Source organism: Amia ocellicauda, chromosome 4 (genome assembly GCF_036373705.1).
Source record: "Amia ocellicauda isolate fAmiCal2 chromosome 4, fAmiCal2.hap1, whole genome shotgun sequence".
Taxonomy (NCBI): domain Eukaryota; kingdom Metazoa; phylum Chordata; class Actinopteri; order Amiiformes; family Amiidae; genus Amia; species Amia ocellicauda.
The window spans coordinates 39,820,144-39,845,645 of record NC_089853.1 but is presented as its reverse complement, the minus strand read 5'-3'; the positions used below and the strand labels follow the sequence as shown (position 1 = coordinate 39,845,645).

Below are 25,502 nucleotides of genomic sequence, written 5' to 3'. Positions count from 1 at the left end.
CAAAGTGCTTGTATTTGGAGAAAGAAAAGGCAGTGCTACAATGTTATCACTCCCACTCTGACATAAGAGCTTCATCGACTAGACAAGTGTCTTTTTGAGACGATGCCCTTCTCTCTCTCTCTCTCTCTCCCTATTGTCTCAGCCTCCTTTCTCTCCTGTATCAGACTAATCTCAGCTAACACTCTCTGTCTCTCCTTCTCTCTCTGTCTATCTCTGGTTCACTGTGTGTGGCTCAGCTCTGTTCTCAGCAGTCTCCCCCCAGGCTGTTCCACTGATGTCAGATCCCTGCCCTCTTGGTCCTTGTTGTGTATCATGGATCATTGTTCGTTTCCCACCAACTTGAACTGCATTTAACAGCCTTCAGTACCCCTTCATTGTTGCTGTAACAGAAATGATAAAAACAATACGGCTTGGTATTCTTGCCAGAGGTGGACCCATCCCTGCTGGAGGAGCTGCCTCCCAGTATTGCAGTATTGCCCACATGTTTCTGTGCAACCCCCCCATTATATATACATCAAGTTGACACATGTGCAGGCAATATGAGAAATGAGAACCAGGCGGCCCCCAGTCCCCCCTCCTCCGTGTCTGAGGCAGGCCTGGTGTCTCGGTGCTGGGCGGCTGTCTCAGGGGCCCATCGCTCATCACTGCAGATGGGCAGAGCAAGGGGTGAGGGTCCGAGGCCACCCCTCTGGGGGGGAGCTCTGGGTAGTATTTTTTATCAGTTTCATCTGGAAGGATCCGTACATTAATATTGTGCGGGTTTTTTTGGGAAAAGTACTAGAAACATAGGTAGTGTAAGAAACCCTACATAGCCTCTGAACCGTACTGTTAACGATGGTAAAACTGATGTGGCTGGGCCTTATTGTTTTGCTCTCTCCCTCCCCCTCTCCTTCTCTCTATCTATCTATCCCTCACTTCCCCTCTCCCCTTCTCTGTGGGCAGGGCGGTGCGGAAGGACTTCATCGTGTCAAAGTACGTGGAGCGCCAGTTCTCACGGCGGAGCGGCAGCTCCCCAGAGGCCCTGCGGCGCAGCCTGCAAGGGGCAGTGAGGAGCCGGGAAGTCTTCGCTCTGCTGCAGCTGTACGCGGAGAGGGTGGACCTCAGCCAACCGCTGCCCAGCCCTGCACAGGTACCACCATGCCACACGGCAGTGCACAAGACAATAAACTGCCAGCCCGCTAACTTTACATTGTGTCTGCACATAGAGCGCATACCTGTTAGAGTGGAGTTAAGAATATGTGGATATAAAATAAGGAACAAATAGGAGTATGTGTAACGAAATACAAAATAAACACCTGCTGTGTGTTGTGAAAGTATTGAACAATGGGTAACGGTGCAGTCCGTTTTAGATTGCATAGCTGTTTGATGATGTCATTGCGTAAATAACTACCTAACTGGTTACATGAATGAATGCATGCTTTGCTGGTAGCTGACTGGTCAAGGTGCTCCCTCCCCCTCCCCCGTCACTGTGTAACCCTGCAGACTCCTGATGTCACTGCTCTCCTCTCCACAGGAGCAAGGGGAGGCAGCCCTTCACCTGGCCGTGCTATTGGCTGATCGAACCTCATTGCACATGGTGGACTTCCTGGTGCATAACTGGTGAGGGTGGGGGGCTGGAAGGGTGTGAGTGTGTGAAGGAGGGAGGGTGTGAGTTTGGGGGGATCAGAGCTTTTCTAGGCAGACGGGAAACCTGAGGAATCGTACCCCCTAATCACAAGCAGGAAGTCTTACAGTGCCAATAAATGAACTGTCCCATCATATACTCTGTAGCTGGTTGTTGTTTTAATTCAGCAGGGATATTCGGCCGTCCTACACTGTAGTGGAAAAACACACAGCCGTAGCGGTCTGTGATGAGCAGAGCTGTACAACTACCCCATGACTCATTCTCTGTGGTTTCATCAGAGCCATTCTGTTGCAAGCTTTGTAGTCTTAAGATGAAATGTGCGCTTTTATTGCCCCTCTCAGACATATTTACACCGATGCCAGCACTGAGTGGAGGCATGAATACAAGACAGAATGTGGAAAAGTGAAATAAAGTGCAGTGAACGCTTTCTGTAATGCCTTCAGACAGTCTGGGCAATTGAAGCAGCTCAAGGGAGAAATATTAACGTTGGAAAACAAAATGTTACACTGGCCCTTGATCTCGTGCTTTCAGCCGTTGGCTCGGTGCTCAAATACTGCATTCCTTCTGTGAAAATATGTGCTGTTTTCTACTGTGGGAAACAGATCTTAGATATCAGGCATCCCCAGGATAATGAAAACGCAACAGCTGCTCTGAAAGCCAATTTTATTATTCTTTTTTTTTGTGTGTGCTGTTTTTCATCTGATGAAGACAGATTACACCGAGGCAGCTGTGTATTGGTTACCTGCCAAACCATATACCGTGATGGTGCGGGGGGGAGGGTCTCGGCTTACTAGGGTCAGGAAGGTTACCCCCCCCCAAGAAAATATTAACAAATCTCGATGGACACGTCCAAGAGTCGAGGAAGTCTGTTTACGTTGGCTGTCCCAGTCATGGCTTCTGTCCACTGTGTTGCAGTTCCAATCTGGACAAGCAGACCGTCCGGGGAAACACTGCCGTGCACTACTGCTGTCTGCACAACAAAACAGAGTGCCTTAAACTGCTGCTGAGAGCCAAGGCCAACACACATCTCAGTGAGTACCTGCACACAGCACCGCCACAGGCCTTAACGCTGTAATTTCCCTCCCCTTGAGCTGCCCTTGCACCTACACGGTCTCAGTGAAGACACACACGGGCAGTGGTGGGTCTCCAGAGATCCCAGTTGGTGGGGAAAAAACTCACTGCCCCCTGCTATCCCTCCATCTGAACTTCCTGTTGAGTTGCGCGACACATCGGCTGTTCAGATTCTCAGCTTGGAGGTTTGATGTACTTGAAGTGAACCTTCCTTTGTCTACCTCATAAAAAAACAAAGAAAAAAGGCAATTGCTGAGCTAAACTCATTTGCTATGCAGCTGAATAGAGAATAGTGATAAAAGTGATAGTTATTGTTAATTGCTGCAAGGAAAGGCTCATTTGTGAAAATAGCCAGATTACTTGTATTTTCCGCGTTGCTTATCAGTGCCGGGCTTTGGGATAATTAAATGCTAAATGACGCGTGCTGCACCACCACCGATGCCTCGTTATCTCCAGTGTGCGATGCGCTCTCCCTGCATAAGCGGGAGATCATCCCGGACTTGCAGAATTCATTCCCATTTCGGTCCCACCAGCGAGCTGCGCGTCTCTGCAGCCGTTCTTGCCCTGGGGGTGACAAATGTAGCACTGCAGTCTTGTGCTCGTTCAAACTGGTCTCTGGTCCGGGCTGGCTATCCTCTGGGTTCACCCCTCAATTTGTTGTTTTTATTATTATTATTATTATTATTATTATTATTATTATTATTATTATTATTATTTTTGTTGTTGTTGTTGTTGTTGTTATTATTATTATTTTGTTTTGATTTGTTTTAAATTATACTCTGTGATCATTTTTGTACAGAAAACGAGGTGGGAGAGACTGGCTTAGACATCGCTCACAGACTGAGACACACTCACTGTGAGGAGCTGGTAAGACACTGCTCAGCTTTCTTTAACCAAGTGTGTGGTTGTTTTTGTAGTTTCTTTCTGGGTGGGGTGGGGTGGGATAGGGTGGGTTTCAGGTCAGATGTAGAGTTGTGACTTTGAGTTATCGCAGGGTGGGCCAGAGTCAATCAATACCAAATACCAGCCTAAGACCTGTGAAGAGAGTTACAACTAGACCAACTGAGCAGTTTAACTGATTCAAATGGGGAATCAAGTGCGGGATAGAAACCTTACGGGCCCTCAAAGACCCGACCCTGCCAGCGATGCATGAGGGCAACTGGGTGACCCTCTCACTCCTGTCGCCCCCTGCCTCTCAGATCCAGCAGGCCCAGAACAACCAGTTCAACATGCACCTGCACGTGGAGTACGAGTGGAGGCTGCGGCAGGAGGACCTGTACGAGAGTGACGACGACCTTGACGAGAAGGTGACCCTGAACCCCCGACACCACAACACATCACAACACGGCTCCCTCATCTCCCTCTCAAATCACGATTTCTCCGCAAATCGATCAATACTATGAAAAACCCTTTACTGCTTTTTCTTTTGTCTTTTCCTTCTGTGCTCAGTGACCCTCAGTCGCACCATCCCCCAGGTGAAAGAATGAACCCCATAAAAGCAACAAAATGTATATTAGCTCTCTAGATGGAGTGAAAAAAGGACAGAGCGATGTAATTGGGATTACAGTAGTGAAGCTAAGTGGCCTTCAACCCCCAGTCCTAGACTATACAACTCTAGCGTGCGCTTCAAACTTTACACAACAAATTCAGCTTCCCGAAGTCTTAACTTGAACCTCCCCCAGCTCATTCCTTCAGTTAAGGTTCTTTAGTGCCTTGAGGTCAGAGTAGCAGTTACAGGGAGACTGCTGCTGTGCTTTAAACTGAAGTGACAAGCCACTGGCTGTGAGGCAGTGATGTGCCGAGTGTGGACTCTGTGCTGACCCTGTGCTCCCCCTCTCCCCCGTGACTGCTCCGGGCAGCTGGGCCCTGTGAAGAAGGAGCGCTCCAGCCGGCCGTTCAGTCTGTACCAGACCCCCAGCTCGGACCGTGCGGACCGGGGGGCCTATGCCGCGGTGGGCCGCCGCCTGGCCGGTCTAGTGCGGGACACCCGCCGCGAGATTTACGCCCTGCCCAACTCCCACACCCGCAGCCTGGACAGCCCCCCGCCTCCCCCGCCACCCTCTTCGCCCGCCCCGCCCCTTCCTCCCCGGCTACGAGGTAAGGCCCGCTCCGCTCACACTCCTCTGCAGAGGTCAGAGGTCAGCTGCTCTGCTCTGATTGATCCTCGCTTTCTTTTTTAGGGCTTCTGTTCTCGTGGGTCTCTATCCATCCATGCTGGTATAATTCCGTAGCTTGCATGTTGGAAGGGTCAGTGTCTGTGCAGCTCACCTCTCTGTCCAGCTCCCCTCTCCCAGAAATCTGTGTTTTCTCCCCTTTCCTCTCACTGCACAGCTGCAGTCACTGCATTAGAGGCAGCACTGCCCATCTCACTCATTTTACATTTTTTTTTCTTTCTGTTCATTTTTTTTGGTGTGGTTTGTTTGCTTGTATGTTTCAGCTCCAAACATGCCCCCACCTCCTCCTCCGGTCAGCCCACCCGACGCTCGGTGCGATGGTATGTCCAGCAAGAAGAGGACCCCTCCTCCACCTCTGGTCATCCGGCACAAGCGCACTCTTTCCGAGCCGTCCCCCCAGGTTCCCCACAGCCCCCACACCCCGCGCCACATCTCCCTCGGTAAGGTGCCCGGCCACCACACACAGGGTCCATTTCTCTCCTCTCCTCTCTGTGATAGGTGGCTGTTTATCTAGACCTGTTCAACCACTTCCCTCTCTCCTCTGTGATTGGTGACTATATTCAGGTGAATTCTCTCCTCAGCTCCCTGAACCAAAGCTAACGCCCACTGCTGTGTAGCTCTTACTTTTCATTGTGCTATTGCACCTTGAGTGTGTATAACATTGCCTTGGGGTACCGGAGACATCTGAGTTACCTGAGAGTGTGTAGTTTCAAAGGTTATAGTGGCTGGGATGGGGAGATTCTGCAGCATGCAAGAGAAAGATCTATAAACATATATATAATAATAAAGCAGAATAAAAACATGAATTTAAAAAAAATGATAACTGGAACAAGGTCTCTGGAGTTTTTCCCAGTAAAAATATAATTTGCTTTCCCTGAAAGGATGAAACACATACTTTTTTTCCTCATTTTTTTCCCCCTCACACTGTTATTCTGCTGCAAATGGGTTTCTGTCAGCCTGGGGTTATTGGGTGATTGGGTTATTGGGGGCAGCGTTTTCATCTCTGTTCATCCTGGCGCTGATAAGGACTGAATCCGCCTGGCCAGGGCCTCTGTGAATTATGCATCTGGGTTTTCACAACCCAGGTTTGGCTTTCACCTTCAGCACCATTCAGCAGCTGCAGATACTTTGTGTTTCATCTCAGTCACTTGTGCTAAGATAATACCCTCCATCCACACTGCAGTAAAACGCTGGGCCAAGCACGCACACTTCCAGTTACCTGACACTTCAAAGGCCGTGCTGTGAAGCCAAGCTACTATGAAAGTCATGTGCCCTTCTGCCAAGTTCAGATTGTGCTGCTTGGCTCAAAGGCATCCGACCTTCATTTTAGACTTCGGTTCCCGTCGGTGTGATGCTAAGGCTGTGATTTCATTGTTTGTTTGTTTTGTTTTGCTTCCAGATTATGGGATGCCTGTCAACTCCAGAGGCTTCGGCGGTCCTGAAAGCTCATTCCAGAAATCTGGGTGAGTTTCCTGTCAGTGAGCTTCTGAAGCTGTCATGACGCTTGGGAGTCATAATAGTTCAAGTCAAGATTTTTTTTCTTCATGGTTGTCACAGATTTGGCATTTCCATGGAGTTTGACCGAGTAGCACTTGATATGGTGTTTTTAAATACATTATTTACTATACTATATTTATTAAAGTACAGGAAGCCACCATTTGCTTTACAGACCCTGCTTGTCATGTGGAATGTAGTCTAGATTACTTCCCCATATTTAACTTAGTTCAGCTATTGTGTAAGATGCTTATTTATTTATTTACCAGAAATGTACCACCAGCTTCAAACTGTGAATCTGCATCTGTTGAAAGTCACTGTGTGGTGCTAGAGAGGTCATGTCCCTGGTCTCTCAATGTAGTGTTTTGTACCTCACTGAATATTGCATTACTGCACAAACGGAAAAGTTACTCACATTGACCTCTTAGAAGCAGTGTCTCGCCAAGAGCAAAAACATTGAATGGAATCATTATTTGTGTAATTAACAAAATGGGGCTGTTTTTCGCTTCTAATACTATTATTTCTGATTGCAAAATATCTGTTTTTAGGATGTTCTGAGCAGTGACTTTGACACATCTAGACACGAGTAATGCATTCACTGCCCTCTGGTGGGAGGTAGTGGTTCCATTCGTGTTCACATGGTACAGAGAAAACAATCCCATTGCTGGGAAACGTGTCTGAACTTCTCTCTAGAATAAAACAGAGTTATCGTTATTAAGAAAGAAAAAGTCTGTCCTATTATCCTTATCCAACCAATTTTAATTTCTTGCACAGTTTTCCTGCACTAAATTCAAGTAGAAAAACTGGAACCTAAAAAGGCTGAAAACCATCAGATTGCAGGACGCCTCAGTGGCCGCGTGTGTCCAGGGCTCGTGACACCTCTGACTCATTAGCAGAGACACAGTAGCACTGCTTCTGCTTCCTGTTCATTAAAAGCAAATGTTCTGTTTCTCCTCAGCTCAGGGTCCCCAAAGTACACTGTGTCTACTCTCAACTGCCTGCCCGAGGTGCCTGAGAAAGGTACGGCACGCCCGACTCTGCATTTATCTACTTGGGTTTTGGGGAAGGGGGAGGGTTGTGTTTGTGGATCCTTATCATGTTTCCACAGCAGAGCTCACTGTAAGGGTCGTAAACAGAAAGATCAGAGCAGCACAGCTTATCAATCAGTCAGTCAAATTCAGATATTTACATACTTCACCCCAACTCCATTATTACTATTATTTCTTAAAGATTGTATAACTTCATTTATAACTTATACAACATTTTATAGAATCACGTAGCGAATGTGTTTTCCTGTGGCTCTGTTCTGTCTCAGCTGATGGTGTCCCTTCGCTGTCTCTGTGCCAGGGATCCACTGTAGGGCCGATGCCGAGGGCCACTCGTCTCAGTGGATCTACCAGACTCCCCAGCCCAGCAGTCGCGGCCCCCCTCCCAGCTCCCCCCCCTACCGCGGCTCTGGCCCTGAGCCCAACGGAGCCTCGCATGTTTCCACCCCCCACCCCCTGCCCAGGAGTGCTCTGGTACGGTCATGGTCTTTGGAGGGGGGATCCCCCCATGCAGGAACCTTGTGTGCTTCTCGGCCCATGGCTTCCCTGTGTGGTGTCATGGGGGGGTTGGGTGCAGTGCTGATTCAGCGAGCTGTGTGTGCGTGTGCTGTTGTGTGTCTGCATGATTTCTTGCATCAGTTTCCCAACCTTTGAAAGCCTAAGTCATCCCTATGTCTGGTAGGCAGGGTGTAGGACTGGTCAAAGGGTGGCATTTGTTTTAAGAGCATTATTTAAAGTGTATCAATGAAGTTACAATTAGGGTTACATTTTGGTCCGGGTCCCAAATCACTTCCATTTTATGGGGCTCAGAGTGCTGCTAGGTCTTACAATGGGGCAGGTAACCTACTGAGACAGTACATTGGTTTTCAGGGAAAGTCTCTCCTTTCTGCACTGCAGTGCTGTATCACAGTTTAAAAAAGGGATTTGACACTTTATTTAGGTGTTAAGCCAATTTGTTGTCCTGTCTTCTATAAACTGAAGATGTGGATGCTTAAGAAAACATACTATCAGAGTTTCAAGTTCCTGTTTACTGACTTGGGTGTAGGTTTCTGAGAAACAAGCCGACTATCTCTAACTGATTATCTAACTAGCATCCTCCCCTGAGCGCACCTACAGCTTCCAATCATAGCCCCTCCAGCTGCGTGGGGCTTCCCCTGGCTGCTGCTCGGTGTTATTTACATGAGCTAATGCTAGTGTTTGCTTTTTTGTTGTTGTTGTCCTGTTTTGCTTAATTTGTTTCAATCCCTTTTTAACGGGTACTTGTGCCTTCCCCAGCCAGGGGTCATATAGCACTGGCTTGCTTGCCCAGTTGTAAAACCCACCAGGACACTGCAGTCCATAAGAAGTCACCATATTGACCTTGGCTTCTGTGCTTCCAGATGAAGCCCCGGGTGCGGAGGGCGAAAGCCATCTACGACTGTGTGGCCGACCATCACGACGAGCTGACCTTCAATGAGGGGGAGGTGCTGGTGGTGCTGGAGGAGGAAGATGCCGATTGGTGGGTAAGTATCCCTCACACCCCGCCACGGTGACCCCTGGCATCAACAGAGAGGCAAGCTGTTTTTTAGACGGCCAGAGGCAAACCATGACCTGATCTGAGCTCTGTTCTAGCCAACTAGCCAAGGTAGCCAACTGCTGTAGCATATTCCACTCAGCAGAGGGCCTCCTTTCCTAAAGACTACAACTTTTTTCTTATTCTTTCTCTACATTCCTCCCAATCCTGTCTTCTGCCATGCTGACTTTGTCCCCTGGTGTGCATTCTTTCCTCTGTGCTTCTCAGACAGATGTTTTCTTAGTGGGCTATCTTATCATTTAAATATCCCTCCCCCCCAAAAAAAGATAAATAAATGACCAGACCAAACGGAGCAAGAGCGTGTGTACAGCGCCGCGCTGACTGTGCTCGGGCCAGGGGGTGGTGAATCATTTGAGAGGAGAAGAAGGCCGCACAGCTGGGAAGCGTTTGGAGCTCCTCTGTTCCTGTCCGCTTTCCCCATGGTCTCTGAACCCCCCCCCCAGCCCCCCGCCTGATTAGAGAGCCGTGTGTGTGTGTTGGTGCGATTATGTGCTTAATGCTAATTCATATTTGAGCAAAGCAGACAAGCAATAATTACATCAGCCATGACTTCGAGTTCTGTAATCAGTCCTGCCAACATGAATACACACATTGTTTGTATCTTGGCAGTAAGATTTCAGTGCTGAAATATCTGTATTTGTTCCCCGTGTTGCAGTGCAGGTCTCTCCGGAGCTTCAGAGCAATAAATCTCCTCTCCTCTCCTTCTTATTTCTGTACTATATAACCTGAGTTTTTCCTGGAAAATCGCTTTGTTCAGAATTCCCTACAGATCAGAGTTCGTCGACTTAAACCATTTCTGGGCAAACAGTGGGCTGATTGCAACAGCAGACTGAGGGGCCATGAGCTAAACATTTTCCAGGAACAAGAGACGACTTAACTTTTTTTGGGGGAAAAAACCCTACTGTAAAATCATGTCATGTCATGTCATGTTCATTCAGTCATTAGTAATGGAAGCTTTAAATTGCCTTTAGAGATGCTTCATTTGACTGCCAAAAGATTTGTGTCTGAAGCAATTCATTGTCTTGTGTTTTGTCAGAACTCATAGTGAAAAAGTCTTGATAGCCACAGAGGCCTTCGTATCAGGAAAATACGCTGCGTTGTATGTCCGCTGTGTGGAGTGTGTTGTGGCGCTGACCGCCTCTCCCACTGTTGTTCCAGATGGGCTACGTGGAGGGGCATCCTTACAAGAAGGGCCTGTTCCCCGCCTCGTTCGTCCAAATCCTGTCTGAATAAACGCTGGCAGAAGACCTGGCCCCGCAGCATGACCTGTGACCTGTGATCCACGTCAGCAGCACGGAAAAACTCTGCTCCTCCCATTTGACATGAAACTTGACACGTGCCCTCTACTCTTTTGTGCTCAGGCACGGAAACCATAACTACACAAAACGTTTTGTTTTTTTTTATGAGGGGGGGGCAGGTTCAGACTTCTAACATTAAAGAGAAAAGGAGAGTTCAAATCAAAGGTACCGTGGGAAACCTCACAACTGGATGAATGCAGTAGTTCTGCTGTGTGTGTGGGGGGTTTCCGCATGTGCCCAGAACATGGCAAAACAGTGGCCGGTGTCTCTCACCCTGCTCCGAGTGATGCATGATTTGGTGTGAGATGGCGTGTTCTACCTTCAGTTCTCTGAGCGAATCCTGTCTGTCCATGACGGATTACCACACCTCTCAAAAACCAGAAAAGGAATCGACGCAACCCGACAAAGACCAGAGACTGGGTGCTGGTCGTGCCGTTGGCGTCTGCAGGAAGTGTGACTAATATGAGGCATCATCATGTCTCGGATCAGTTTGTTTGATTGTCGCATTGTTTAGCTTTAGTCTCGTTTTAGTCTGTTTTTGGGCAGTGGGGGTTGGAGGGTAGTCACGGCCAGAACAGAGTGTTTCTAAGAAATTCCTTTAAATAAGAAAAAAAATAATCATCCATTTTAGAGCGAGCACAACAGTAAGATGCGTGAATGAATAGAGACAGGCCATATCAGGTGACGATATGACGAAGGATCTTGTTACTCAGGTGGGAATCTCCTGACGGTTTAAATATCAGGGTCAATACAGCTGTGCAATATCTTGTTGGCTGTTTATGTGTACAGTGCGTGTGGATGTGGTGTGAGTGTGTACAGTGCGTGTGGATGTGGTGTGAATACAGTTCAGTGTGAGTGCTTTTTAGTAAGATTTTCAGTCCACACTAGGCCTGAGGAACCAGTACCGTTGGCATTGTAGCACAGTCAGCTATTCTAGACCCATCTCTCCCCCTGTGAGTGGCTGAGCCCTCTCTGACAGCACACGCAGGAATTAGTGATGAAATAAAAATAAATAAATTGCACACCGAAAAGCACAAATAATCCAAAAAGAGCAAAACCAATATACAGAACTGTCAGTCAGTCTGTCAGTGTTCAGTCCTTTTCTCCTTCCCAGAACAAGAACCTCTAGACAATCACACTGGTCTCAGGCCCTGGAGAGTTGTAGCATTTTTTTTATTTAAGATGCATATAGAAAATATTGGATTAACTGGGTTATTTTTCTTGTTGTTTTTACATTTGTTTGTTTAATTGCTTCCCCAGTGTTTTCGGCATGTTTCTGTGTGTGTGTGTGTGTGTGTGGCAGAATGATCTACAGTATTTTTGAGGCAGTATTGGTCTTCACTGGGTGTAAAAACACAGGCTGGTTTAATCTAAATACTTGAAACTTTTCACAGATACTGTACGGCATCCCTTCACGATGTCTCGCGCATAAATTATCTGCTTTCCAATATCCCATCTACCTTCTCCACGTACAAACCGTACGTTTATTTTTGTAACTTGTAAACTACTCACATTAGGTAGCAGCTGTCCTGTCTGTGTGTGGTAATTGCTGTAACATGTACATGGAGTATTACAATAATAGACATCACTATTGAGGTTTTGCCATCACTATTTTCTTTACCTGAAAGCAAGAGACAGGAGTTGTATAAAAGTTCATTTCAGTTTGAAATAATTTGGCATTGCAGCAAGTTTTTCTCACCTTGCCTTAATTACTTTCTGTATGTACCTATATTGTTTGTCTGTCTTGTTTATGGTACCTGATATTTTATTTTGAGAGAAAAAAAAACAGCAAAGTATTATATATACCCTGTGCAATTTTACTTTTTTAGATTTCATTTTTTATTTTTGAATGATTTGTATTTTAAGATTGTTTTAATAGCAGAACGCAGTTGTGAAAAATGTAAATTCTTCCTGTATGTGTGTCAATATTATTATTATCATAAAACAGAAATAAACTATTACACCTGCAAAGTTGCCTGCAGACTGAAGTTGATCCCTCAAGGTATAAATACATTCCTCAAATCACTAACCCACTGATTTTATTCTCCATCTCCAACTAAATAACATAAAAAATGTGGTGAGACTCAACGCACATTCAAATCCATTTGAAACTTTCGTACCATATGACAGTCGGTACTCTCTCAACCCGTTTGCATGCTGTCCCATCTCTGTGCACCTGCTCTTTAAAGTGAAAACACACACTCGGGCCGAGTGACAACTCAGAGAGACTTTGCTGTAAAAGACACCGCTGTAGTGTTTAGTGTGTAATGTTTACGTGCATGTGTGCAATGCAAATACCCTCACACATTTGCAAGCTCAATGTATAGCATCGCCCAAAATCCACAGCATTTTTCTAGTGGTGTGTTCTCGCTCTCGGGGCCACTGTGGTTTGTGAGGGAGGCCGATCTGACTTCAGACATTTCCTGCAGCAGCCTTAAATGAGCCTGCAGTATCACACAGGAACTTCTGCACAGTTCACACTAACAGAATAAACACAGAATGTCAGTCCATCTATTATTCTTCATCAGTGGAAAAGTACCATATTTATTCTGATACAAAGACCACAGCAGCAATTTCACAGGAAATCGACCAGATACAAGTTTTTTTCTTTTTAATCCACATCCACACAGGGGTCCTAGTTCACTCTATTGCATTTGCCTCCCACCTGCTCTCGGCTCCAATTCCTGAAGTTTCATTCTGGGTAAGGCTTGCTGGTGCAACACGCAGAGTAATAAATGTGAATCAATAACAACAACCGTAATAATTATATATTTTATTTTTAAAAAGATCATGTGAAAACAGCTGCCTCAGCAAAATCCACTAGTGTATGTGTCTGGCATGACCATTCTTCTTCTGCATTTCCAATTTCCTTCACTTTGGGGACCGTCCCACTATCCTGTCTGGAATAGATCAGTCCTTTAACTTCACTTGTGGTTGACGAATCCAGTGCGGGCCGGCCGGGGTCACCATGTCTGTGACAGTGTGGTTTGACGGAGGCAATGCTACAATTCATCCCAAAAATACCTTGGCGGGGTTTGCTTTCTCGCTCGTTGTCCGGTTTGTGTGCTGCATGCCTGCTCTGCTGCTGTGGAGCTTAATAATGCCCTCCTCGTCCAGCCTCTTAATGAGGGCCGTCTCAAAGTCCGCATTGTGGACTCCAGTTTTCCGGAAGGCCCCGGCGAATCTGTTGTATTCCCAGTAGTGGTTCCAGTTGCCATTCGGATCGGCGCCATAGCCAAACACAGACACCTGTGGGGGGAGAAGGAGGCGGGAGAGTGAGTGGGCAGGCAGATGGCATAGTTTAACACCAACCTCATACGACGCCAGCAGGAGAGAGAGGAGATAGGCTGGGAATTACAACCAGCCCTGTGATAAGTCACAGTGAAGCCCAATTTACACCTCCAGCCCAGCTAGTGAACCGGCTTTCCACATTACAGACAACCAGCCCCGAAAACAGCTGCCTGTCTGTGAGGTTTCTGAGATTTAGGAATCCTTTCGGCTCCCCACACCCCACACCCCAACGCAAACATTCAACACCACAACCCTGGGCAGGCTAGTGGGCTGTTAGGCCAGGTGTCTGAGTGGACCACTCACCTGGTCACAGGTGTGCAGGGCAAAAATGATGGCCAGCATGCCCGTGGACGGGTATCTGCCATGGTACTGCGTCCAGTTGATGTGCACGTACTTAAAGAAGGCTGGGTTCAGCACAAACACCTGTGGGTCAGAGCAGGATTCAGGGCAGGACAGACAGGGACATGCAGTCTTCTGAAGTCAACCCCCCCCACAGCAGACAAACATTTAAATACTACACCACGTGCAAGAGGCAATCCCCGCCGCTGCCTTACCTTGTCCTTGTCTGCCCATATCCGGTCTTTGACTCTCATGTAGGTTCTAGAGAGGAAACAAAGCAAGCTGTAATTTATATTTAGTATCGGCTGGGTTCACATCCACCTTGAAAGCTGGTGTCGCCCCCTATCGCCTCACGCAGGCACAGGCTACGCGTTTGATCAATATAGGCAAGTGAGTGGGCCTGGTTGTGGCAAGAGATGGACAGAGGGACAGACAGACAGGGAGATAGAGGGAGAGAGGGACAGGCGTACCTTTTGATGTTGCCTGTAGACAGCGCACTGGCCAGCCACTGCAGGTCCAGCGGTTTGAAGGGCAGCAGGACCAGGTGCACTCCGGCCTTCAGGTCCACCGCGCTTTCGGGGTACATGAAGTGGTGCGTCGTCTTGCCCCCCACGTCCCTCTCGTACCCACGTGTCTCAGCAGTATTCATCCTGGGGGGGGAACAGACAGAGACTTCAGAATAGGCGAAAGCATGATTGTGCTCTGCAGCTCTGTTCAGGAGAACACACGTGTGGTCACTTAACTCAAGTGCCCGAGCACAGAGTGTTAAGGTGAGTATCCGATGCCACATCAGACCGCATGGTTATTAAAACAACGTTGTTCTTCATGACACATGCAGTTTCTGAAAGCACACACATACCAAATCATCTCCTCACCAATGACCTGACCAACACCACCCAACAGCACCTCTGATTCTGATAGCCCCTTGGCCACAGACACGCCCCCATAGAAAAGATAAAGGCATGTGGTCACACCTACCGTATCACGAAATCATGGGAGTCAATCAGCTGACCATACTGGGACGCCTGCAGGTTCGCAGAGTTTCCGACTACGGCGCATCTACGGCACTGAGTCCAGTGGGGGGGCTGGAGGCCGTTGCTGGATAGAGGAGTGGAGATGACCTTGAACAACTTCCTTATGATGTCGTCCATGTCCACCTCATCCTTAGTAAACTGCAAAGCCTAGTGGGGAAAAAGGGAACAAAAGAACACCATGACTCTATCCCACATCTCATTTATTTTCTGCCACAGAACAACGTTTCCGAAAACAAGAACACACCAGACCGTTTCTTCAGATGTTGTGTCTGCCGTCTGATGGAAGCGTGAAAGAACAGCAGGGGTGGCAGCTGTGGTGCCTACATGTAGGTAATGAAAGTCACAGGGGCTTTAAGGGAATTCTCAGTGGACATGGGGAGCTAGAATATTTTTTTCTAATCCCCTGCAATGACTAACACATTCTGCAAAAAAGACCTACAGCTACAGAAAAAAAGCTGCAGAGTTTAACATGCGTCGGCCATATGGATTCAGTACAGGTATTAGAGTGCACAACGGTCCTGCACACAGCTGCAGTCCCACTTTGTTCATCTGAAATCCATTTCGCAGCAGTTCTGCTAAAGTGAAAAAGCTGCAGACCCTGAGGGCTGGAGCCCCCTGCTGTAATATGTCCCAATACCACACATTCCTCAGTCAACATCCATTAAGAACACGCTTGCTTGCCATTTGTACGTGTATTCAATCATACTTATGAATTTGTTTATATAATTTATATTTGTTTGATTGTCTAGGGGGTGGTTAGGGTTAGGATGATCTCTTACCAGCCACCACTGCAGGATATCGGGGGGGATCCTTCCATCTCTGAGGTAGAGCTGCTGCTGGCTGTCGAAACGCTGGTTGAACCACCCTGACCACCCCGGGTCTGTCACACAGGTGGCACAGCCGCACGTGGCGCCAGTCTTCGATGTGGGGGCCTGTGTGTCTGCCTCCACCAGCCTTGGAAAAACTGCTCTGTCTTTCTGCATGCTGTGAGCAACCAGCGTGAATATCAGGCCTCCGCACAGGACAACAAACAGGAAGATTTTGTTTTTCCACTGCATGGTTTCCTGCTCAGGGTCAGCAGACAGCCCTGTCTACTCTGGCCTGGATTGCTCAGCAGTAACAGAGAAGAACCCCTGGAGAATCCCCACAGAGTTTTGGGTGTTTTTTTTTTTTTTTTCTAGATTCCAGGAGATGCCCCACTCGGTCGCTGTCCCCGACCAGCGAGGAAAATTAACAGATGAGTTTCAAGTTTGTCTGAGGTGTTTCCTTTTGTCTCTCGTAGATTAATAAATAAACAGCAAGTGATTATCATTACCCTGAGTGGCACAGAAAATTATAAAAACAATATATATACAATATTAAAAGAGACCTGGGCTGTGGTGCTACTACGTCCTGCGTAGCTGCATTCCATCACACCACAGTGGTCTGCTGTTTTTTCACGTTTCAAAAGTACAAAAGTAGAATAAAAAGTACAGTAAGCAGCCAAGTCACATTCTGAAGTCCGTATCGGGTTCCAGTGCACGTGCCTCAGGTCTTGAGGAAATTAAACCTGCTATCCCCCAGGCCTCCCGTCAGCTGTGCTCCCCATGGTTCACTCCACAACACTCTGGCGCTGGTTATCATGGGCCACCTGGCTCCTGCAAAACAAATGCAAAAGCAAAACCATGAGCAAGCTGAGGAAACACCACAATATTACGGAGTTGTGATCTTAGGTTTAAAAAAACCAAACAAACAGCAATTTAAACTGATCATATATATGATAAAACACTGCCCTCCACTCCACAGCTGCGAGTGTTGGATGCAGGCTGGGGATCCTGATAGCCGACCACTACTGTGTCCACAGCTGGATTTGTACTCAATCTTTCATTTCAATGGACATTGTTTTTTAATTTCTTAATCAAATAATAGGATCAGGATGGTAAAAAAGAACAACAACAACAACAACAACAACAACAACAACAACAGGCTTGTTTTACAGACGCAATGCTTTCCTCTGTGCAGATCAGTGGGGGTCCGGACACAGTGCATGTATGAGCCCCCCGCTCCGTCAGATTGAGAATCGCACACATACTGCCTGCTGTGTGACAGACCGGGCCCGTGGTGTACCAGACCCCTCTAACGTCTTGTGTGTTTTTCCCTGTCTCCGGTCATCCCTTTATGGGGACAGCCTGATAGGACCTTCTGAATTTGAATCACCTGCCATCTGTCAGCATGCTCCCATTTTATTCATGAAGCATCGGTCAGGCCGAGAGTGAACACGATCCTGTTACCATGCGGGGCGACCACAGGCAAGTCAGCATCTGTCACCCACGGCCCGAAAAATACATCCCTGTGCGTTTCCAGTAGTACAGATCAGTGTAAGAAATACAGAGACATGGTAGCATTCCTGAGAGAAACGAATCCTCAGATGACCTGCTCACAGCCCGCCAATCACTGTATTACAAATTAATAGGCAAATCAGTGCAGGGTCCTGTTATGTATAGATATATATCAATATATATATTGTATGCACAATCATAAGGAAGTCTATGCAGGTCTCTTAAAGCATGAATGAAAAAATAAGTAAACGGATAAATAAAACCAGACAAAGACGGACGCACTTCCACATACCCCCCCAGGCTCCTGTCCCCAGCTGAAATCAATATCCAGCACTTTAGTATATAGACACAGACATATGGAGGAGAACTACTCAGAAGAGCCACACTGCTACTTCGCTAGATTGTTCTGTACATCTGGAGCCAGCCCAACTCCAGAACTGCATTGTCAGCACAAGAGCGGGAGAGAGAGAGAGGGAGGGAGGGGGAGTGTGGGTCAGCAGGAGAGAAGGAGACGAAGGGAGAGGGAGAGGAGGCAGGGAGATCACAAGTTACACAGCACAGCAGCTTCAGCCCCAGTCTCCCTCCACTGGGATGAGTAACAATTCAGTTATCAAGCCCCAGGAATTCCTCAGCAGGAGAACTGGAGGGGTGGAGGGGGAGGGAGAGGGAGAGGCAGAGAGGGTCGTGAGGTCAGCCTGGGAGACTTCCATGGAATCAGCTGACATTCAGCTGATCGGGAGAGGGGAGCTGCTGATTGAGGACGGGCTGCCAGCTGCTGCTGTGCCAGAGCTCTGCTGGGCTACACTGCATCGCCCTCTTGCCGATGCATTCATTATTAATTCGGTCTGCATTCATCACTGCTATTGATTCAACAATGATATGCGAGTGTGTATATACATTACAAACATAAACTAAAGCCCCGAGTTCATCAGGCACAAGTACAAGCACTAAAGCCTTCATGCGATGACCTCACACTAAGTGTCGGCCCAAGGAACCACTGGTATTGTTCTAATAAGCCCCAAGTTCATGCACTGGGTCCAAAACAGTGAAGGATATATACTGCACATACCTCCCAACAGACCCCAACTCTGGACCTGCAGAAGCAAACCCTCGCAGCCTCAATGTGATCAACGGTGTCAATATTTAGATCTGCCCCTGCTCTCCCATTAGCAGGTCCATATGACAAAGGCCCTGCGAGACATGTCTGTCTGTCTCACGTTACCAAAACTGGAAACTGCAATTTGAATCAATCAAGCATTTTTTTAATCAGCGGTGTCTCCACTATGCAGGGAGGACTCCGCTGACACGGCAGCTTTGCAGTTTAAATCGCGCCGTTTGCCCACACCTGGCGTTTGTTTACATAGCAACAAGTAACTCAATTACCTTTGCCTCTGGAGAAATTATACTGCAGCGCGGTTTCACACAGCTCCGTTTTTATAACAACACTTTCTTTCAGTGGCTGTTGAAAATAAAATAAAAACTTCATCAATAATTTAAAAAAGCTTTTTTTGAAATAGCCAATTTACCACTCTGAAATGCCATTAAATTATTCAGGTAGGTATAGGGAAATAATAATATTTTAATAATATAATCATTTTTCTTCTACAGAAATACAATTTGTACTTATTTTTTCCCCACTTATTTTCCTCTTATGTTCTCATTACACCAAGAATTATTAATGCGTGGTATAAAACGCAAAGTCACGCAGTGATTGAGAATGCGCTGGGCATCAATAAACACCCAGCCTGGCAGCATGAGCGGTGAGCCTCTGACCTGTCCTCACAACACACGTTTCATGCGTCCCTTGGGAAAGACCCTGCGCTGCAAACATGCTTCTAAGCCAACACGGTAGGGGATGCGCCTCCGAGTCTGAGGTTTGAGCAGCAATGCGAGGTCACGCCAGTCCAGTGCACTAGCTAGTGTCCAGGTCAGAGGTAGCTGGTCAACAACAGTTCCAGTTCTTCACCCTGAATTTCAAGCACACCTGCCCCACAGTTGTAAAACAGGCATGACTGGACCTTGGAGGAGAGAGCGCGTCAGGTACCCATAGACACGGGCCTTGGCTGAATAACGCTGTCCGAGGTGCAGACAGGTACACAGAAAGCTCACACTTTCCCACAGATCCCTCAAGCCACTCCCCAGACAAACCTTTCAACGACACACAATAACCCCCCCCCAGCCCCAAGCCTGACACAGAGCAGCAGCAACACCACGATGGTGCTGGTAACAAGCCATTCGCTTCTCATTTCCGGTGTTATTTTTACACCCAGCTGCCGTGTTTCCACAGACTGTACTGCACTCCTTCTGTACCTGATAGTGAGAAAACAAGCTGTGTTTGTGCATGTGTGCGCCTGGGTCCCTGTGCTTGTGTCTAATCGTGCCCCTATATGCGGCAGGATTTAAAAAGCTGGTGGTGTGACGAGTCACTTGCTCATGACATTCACACCTGTGAGCATGTGGCACATGTGAAACCGTGCAGAGACCTCATTATCTTCTGGCACTTCAAGGTCACTGCACTTATCCAAACCACAGTGCTCATCCATCTCAATGGCACTAGTTCTTGTGTGTGTGTGTATTACAATTTCAATATTGTAATGCTGTTGTTGTTTGGTAGTCCAGCACTTTTCCATCCACGTGATTCTCCTGGCAGACTTCTTCTGACCTCTTGACCAGGACACAGAGGCTGTCACTCAAAAGCCACAATAACACACCTGGAGGAGGAAACTCCACATACATTCTCCAAAGCCTGAGGTTAACCCAGTGTCAGACACAGCACTCAAAATCAAAAATGAAACAGAGGTGTCAAAGTTGACTTACATATTTATGATTTATTTACACAACAGCTCTAACTGTGCAGTGTAGTGCATCAATGCCCGTTTTTTTTTATTATTGTGTCTTTGGCTTTGGTTTTTCTTTCCACTGTATGAACTGACAAAGCTTTAAAATATAGCAGTCTCACACTCAATGCATGAGACAGGTCTGTTTACAAACTACCAGAGTCTTCCTGAGCCCTGAGGTTTATTTACAAGTGCAAAGAAAATACCAGTTAAGCCTCACACTTTGTTTTTTAGGATAAAGAGCTTTACATCTGCTCTAGATGTTTAAATAAACATTTCAAAAATGTTTTTTTTAAAACAAAGCTAAGGAAATCTCAAAATGCTGGCACAGGAGAAGGGAAATCCGGAGGTTTATTGAAATACTCGAGAAAGAGAGTGCTTCCATTTAACATTTCAGAGAAACTAAGGCATGGGGTGTGGAACCGACACTGAATAAAGGCAGGAAACTATTTTGTTACCAGAACAACTTCTTTCCGTGAAGTGCGTTAGGCAAAACAATATTTCAATTTGTTTCAGTACCAGTTGTAACTGAGCTACTTTAAATAAACAAATTTGTCTCCAGCCTTTTCCCACTTAGTTTCGTGTATCGTAATAATGGGGATGGAGAGCTGGGAATCTCTCACATCCCGGACACTGTGACCCACGTTTCAGTTCAGAAGACATTCCCAGTATTAGGAAAGGAAACATGTTCATCGCTTTAACTTACTGTAATATATTTGTATTAAGACAAACGTCCTCAGTCCGGAATAATTAACCTGAAGGAACTTGAAAACCTCGTAACAGTTATTATCATTATTATTAGTCTGGTTGCTCGTTTTTCATTTGCCTTGTTAGTGTTAGTAGTGACTGTAGAGTGCAGGAGCGCTCATGGCTTTAAAGAAAAAACAATCCTCCCAACTCTACTGCACAACACACACACATCACCTCTGCTTTTTACATGTTATTCCATATATGAAATGAAATAAAAAGCACAGGTGATGATTTGTATACCACGTCCCTCATTGTGGATTGTGGATTATTTTGCGTTTTTGCGCTTTTGGTACCGTGTCGGTTCGGCTACGTACAAAGAGCGTAAGGGATAAGACAACAATTAAAAGTTACATATGTTTCATTCTTTTATACTTTATTCATGTCTGCCTTTCGCTCCCTCTCCCTCTTTCTTTCTTACTTTGTCTCTCTCTCCCCCTCCTCCCCCCCCTCTATAAATAACAACGCAGCTCCCTTATCTCTAGATCTTAAATAAGACATGTTTTCCAACACAGCTCAAAACAAACCCAGTAGAAGTCATAAACCAGTACTCACACTGGGACTGGGAGTTCAGGGCAGCCGGGACGCAAGTGAGGCGCTGCGACGGCACCGTCCGACCGACAACCCGCCTCCACGCCTAGTATTTACCAGCGCGGCGTGAGTGCGACGCGGTATGAGAGACAGCCCCCCACCTCTGTAGCGGCAATCACGTTAATTGTGCGTGGAGGAGAGATCCGTGTGCTTTGTTTCTGCTGGTTGTACTGTGGCTCCCCTTGTCCGGTTATGTAGGCTACACGCTGTGGTTGTATTTTTTAATTGAGTAATTACATTAATTAAAGGGGAATGGAATGTTCTCGCGCGATGCGTTCTGTAGCTGGGGGGGGGGGCTCTATGGGCACTATATTGTCCTCGTCCAGTTACCGGACATTTGCTCCTGAAAAAGCAGCCCCCCCCCCTCCACTCCGTAACGTCTCTGACTGCAGGAGAGGGGCGTCGTGCGAACATCTGGATTGCATTTCAAGCTCTCAATTCTGCAGAGAAACCGGACGCCCTCTGCAAAACGACTTACTTTTGAAACTTGCTTGCCTTCTCACTTTCGTGCAACATATAGGCTGAAAGGGGGAAGGGAAGCAAGTTTGAAAACTAGCCAGCATAATCTGTTAGCCTTGCAAATTAATTCGTATTAAATGCATATTGATCGATTCTTTTTAATGCTTCCTATTTTGTAGACTTTTCTTTGATCGTTTTCCAGGTCTCGAACTATAAATAACGCACCTATTTTTGCTGGTGGCTCAGCACCTTTGCTGAGTCTCTCCGTCACCTCCAAATTATTTTATTGCCATTATACAATAGACATCTTATTGATTGACTGTGGTCCTGGGGATTCCTTACTCATCGGAGTTCTTACAGATGTTTACAAGAAAATTGGTAACAAGTTGTCCAACTTATTCGTTCACTGACAGAGCACTGCGCTGGATGAAAAAACAGAAGTGCAACAGATCTAAGGTTTTGGGGAAGTGCTGATCTTTGAATATGTGCTTTAACATTGTACAAATTATGATGTCATATCAAAAACCTGGGGAAAACAAACCCAACATCACATCATGTGAACTGAAACTGAAAAGTGCTCTTGTAAGGACTTTTTAGACCCTTTTCTATGTGCAATCTCTGAAGAGCAGCTTCAAAACATTTAGCAAGAGGCCAGCAGTGTGCCCCAATAAACCACCAAATGTTCTCCAAAGATAAACCGCAGCTGCCTTCACAGCCCAGGTGAAAATGCCCTGTAAAACAATGCAAATGAAATCTCACTCCAGAGTGAAAAGAAAGAAGTTAGCAGTGCAATTATGTTTTTTTTTCTGTTTCTGTCTCACTTTTGATTGCCTAAGATTCCAGGCCTACATAGGTCAGTCACACCATTAACTTTTAAAATTCTTTTACGCTGATGCGGATGTTGACCTTGAGATTCTGTCATTTAATTAATGCAAAAAGAAAGAAATGGACCGCTAGCTGCATAGGAAATCTGTAATTGATCAACAGCAAGTCTGACACTCCTGGAATGCCCTGAAACGCGATCCCCTACAGGGCAGAGGAAGCTGTATTCGCACAGACACAGTTCACCACACAACACAGCGACAGGCCTGGAACTGGGAGACATGTGTGGCAAAGACATGAGTGCAAAGACATATATTTTAAAAGCGACAGAATTTCATATGCAGTGGTGCAGTATAACTCTGGGACATGTTTACATTGTTGTTTTTGGTCAGGTTCTTGGAAAGTATGTTTGTTTGTTTGGATCTGTGTGGTGGCGGTTGGACTGTGGTTCAGTTTGTAATTTGGTGTTTACGATTTTAGCATGAGAAAAAAGTTGCAGGAAGTAGCCACTGGTCCCCAGTTCTGAGCTGCACTGGGAAGGTGCTTTAACCGCTGCTGACCTAGTTCACCGCCTTGGGAAGGTCAAGGGAGCTCTGCCCACGCTGAGAACCAGAGAATAATCCCAGCAGCTCCCTAGCATGAAAGCAGGACTGAGGTGGTGTCTCCCAGCCATCCCAAAACAAACAAATGGCTGCCAGCTGGACTTAATTACATTCTTTGTACTCAGACTTTCACAGGAAAGCACTTAGGAGCTCAATGCAAGCAAGTGGGCAAACAGCTCAGCTAGATAAGTCAAGGCAAGGCTCTGCTGATCTAAAAGATGTGGGGTTATGCTTTGCTTTAAAATAACAAAACAACAAACAGAGTTTTCCTCTGTTTTGCCCCTCATTTGGTCAGGCTTGTGTTAACATTCCGAAGAGCGCTCTGTTCGTTAAAACCTAACGGTGACAGGATTATTCATCAACTAAAACCACTCCCATAGTGTAGGAAGGCTCCATAGGCTTGCAGACACTACCAGGTTTCCCGCCGTTCACTCCTAGTAGGAACAGCCTCCAGGAAAAGGTGAACTGCATGTACTCCAACTTGCTACAGCATCCCGTGATGAGAAAACAAAGGACTGAGGCAAAGTGCACTTTTGTGGGGATGCACATTAGACAATGTTAAGAGACGATTTAAATCGAGTGTAATGTTTTCAAACCACATCTTGTGTCGGCCAGGAAGATGATTTTCATTTGAATTATTGTTTTTAAAACATGTACAAGTTTCTATATTTATATTAGTTTTGCGGGGGGGAAGGGGCTGAATGTACCCAAAGTGACCCAGTTAAGCCCACGTACTATATATGCCCACTTGCTCTTAAAATGTAATTGTTTTTGTGATATTGACTTAAAAGGAAGAGCGCCCTTGAAAAGCCTATTAGCACATGGCTTGAAAGCAGAATAATTATTTAATTTCTTCTACCAACAATAATAAACATGGTCTAAGTTGTAAAAAATAATACATTTTATTAATATAAAGATTATACATGTTTACATTAACTCTATAAAAAATATTGAGGTTCATTTCCCATGGATCACTGTTGTTCTTAATAAGCCCATTAAGCCCAGAACCCATTGTACCTCATATTCTCAGAATACATCCTTTTCATTCATGAACTACTTACCTTATTTTCATTATGGGGACAAAATGGGTAGGCATCCCAAGTATAGGGATTCAATAACATGATGGAAGCTTGCTGCGAATTTTGTGCGGATCACGGATGGACAGAGAAGAATAATTTAGTATTGTTAGAGTACAGTATTTTGAGTGCTGTTTTTGCCAAAGATCTCTGACATGGGACTGCCAAGAGTTACATTTCTTGACGGTCATGCCTTAGATATTTCCCTGGCACTTGCGACCAAGGCCAGAAAAAATCTACCACAAGTGTTTAGATGAGAGATTCATCTTTGATTTAATACTCACTTTATTGCGAAGCAATTCACATATCTATAAGAAAACATGTAAAACTCGGTGGGCTTAATTGGGTCACTTCCTCTAACACTTTTTTGGAATTTGTTTCCCTTTTTCTAAAAGCAGGAGTGAAACCAAGAATGAGGCTGTCTTTGTAAGTACCAATGGTGGGGGATTATGATCAACGAGGGGATTTTCACTCCAGCACTGTGTTGATACAGTATTAAAGCACCTTATTTTTTTTAATTGTTGTTTCGCAATACTGGAATTTCTCCTGCTCCCAAAACATAGAGCACCTGTTGCAACATTTCCAGACATGTCATGTTTACAACTCAAATGTCTCTCACGGTTTTATCTTGTGCGGTCTGTTTTGAATACCAAACGCTGGGTCTGTTTGTCTGTTTGTGTTGTTTCTGCATGATTGTTTTTAACTGTAAATACTTGTTTTAGTTTATTATGAGGAGGTGACACATTTTATCCAAAATCATCCTCCCAGTGCAGTGTGCATATGTCTGTGACTTTCCATTGTGTGAGGGTTAGCAAATTATTACATTTATATTACTGTGAATCATTTGAGTATGCTCTCTCTCCCTCTCCCTCTCTCTCTCTCTCTCTCCCCTCTGAATGTAATCTTAGCAATTGCACTGCAGCCTCAAAACTCACACACATGTAATCTCTGGCAAAATGCAAATCCGCAAGCAAATTAATGTAGCTAGGTTAATCTATCGGAGAGTCAGGCTTTCTGTACTCAGAACTGCTCTCGTTCAGAGCATAAAGAAAGTCAAAGAAAGAGTGTCAATAGCAGTCAGTAGTTTGCTTGTTTGTTTGTTCTTT

At 46.0% G+C, this 25,502-nt stretch overlaps 2 protein-coding genes across 2 annotated transcripts in view; one reads left to right on the top strand and one right to left on the bottom strand.

Annotated features, from left to right (window-relative positions):
* The window catches only part of unm_sa1614 (un-named sa1614), a 56,745-nt gene extending 44,494 nt beyond the window's left edge, over nucleotides 1–12,251 (top strand). Inside the window, exons 17-28 of the mRNA XM_066702158.1 lie at nucleotides 943–1,129; nucleotides 1,514–1,599; nucleotides 2,540–2,655; nucleotides 3,495–3,562; nucleotides 3,895–4,002; nucleotides 4,555–4,792; nucleotides 5,133–5,309; nucleotides 6,269–6,332; nucleotides 7,322–7,383; nucleotides 7,711–7,883; nucleotides 8,789–8,911; nucleotides 10,141–12,251. Of these exons, the coding sequence (XP_066558255.1) occupies nucleotides 943–1,129; nucleotides 1,514–1,599; nucleotides 2,540–2,655; nucleotides 3,495–3,562; nucleotides 3,895–4,002; nucleotides 4,555–4,792; nucleotides 5,133–5,309; nucleotides 6,269–6,332; nucleotides 7,322–7,383; nucleotides 7,711–7,883; nucleotides 8,789–8,911; nucleotides 10,141–10,215 (1,477 nt within the window). The 3' untranslated portion in view covers nucleotides 10,216–12,251. The remainder of the gene's footprint in view (nucleotides 1–942; nucleotides 1,130–1,513; nucleotides 1,600–2,539; nucleotides 2,656–3,494; nucleotides 3,563–3,894; nucleotides 4,003–4,554; nucleotides 4,793–5,132; nucleotides 5,310–6,268; nucleotides 6,333–7,321; nucleotides 7,384–7,710; nucleotides 7,884–8,788; nucleotides 8,912–10,140) is intronic.
* Nucleotides 12,252–13,038: 787 nt separating this feature from the next.
* st3gal8 (ST3 beta-galactoside alpha-2,3-sialyltransferase 8) lies at nucleotides 13,039–21,710 on the bottom strand. The gene is made up of 7 exons (XM_066702157.1): nucleotides 21,402–21,710; nucleotides 15,724–16,581; nucleotides 14,889–15,091; nucleotides 14,381–14,560; nucleotides 14,126–14,171; nucleotides 13,875–13,994; nucleotides 13,039–13,529 (listed from the first exon to the last, which is right to left on the bottom strand). Exons 2-7 carry the CDS (start codon nucleotides 16,000–16,002, stop codon nucleotides 13,290–13,292), a joined length of 1,068 nt encoding a protein of 355 aa, XP_066558254.1. The 5' UTR covers nucleotides 16,003–16,581; nucleotides 21,402–21,710; the 3' UTR covers nucleotides 13,039–13,289.
* Between the last annotated feature and the right edge of the window lie 3,792 nt (nucleotides 21,711–25,502).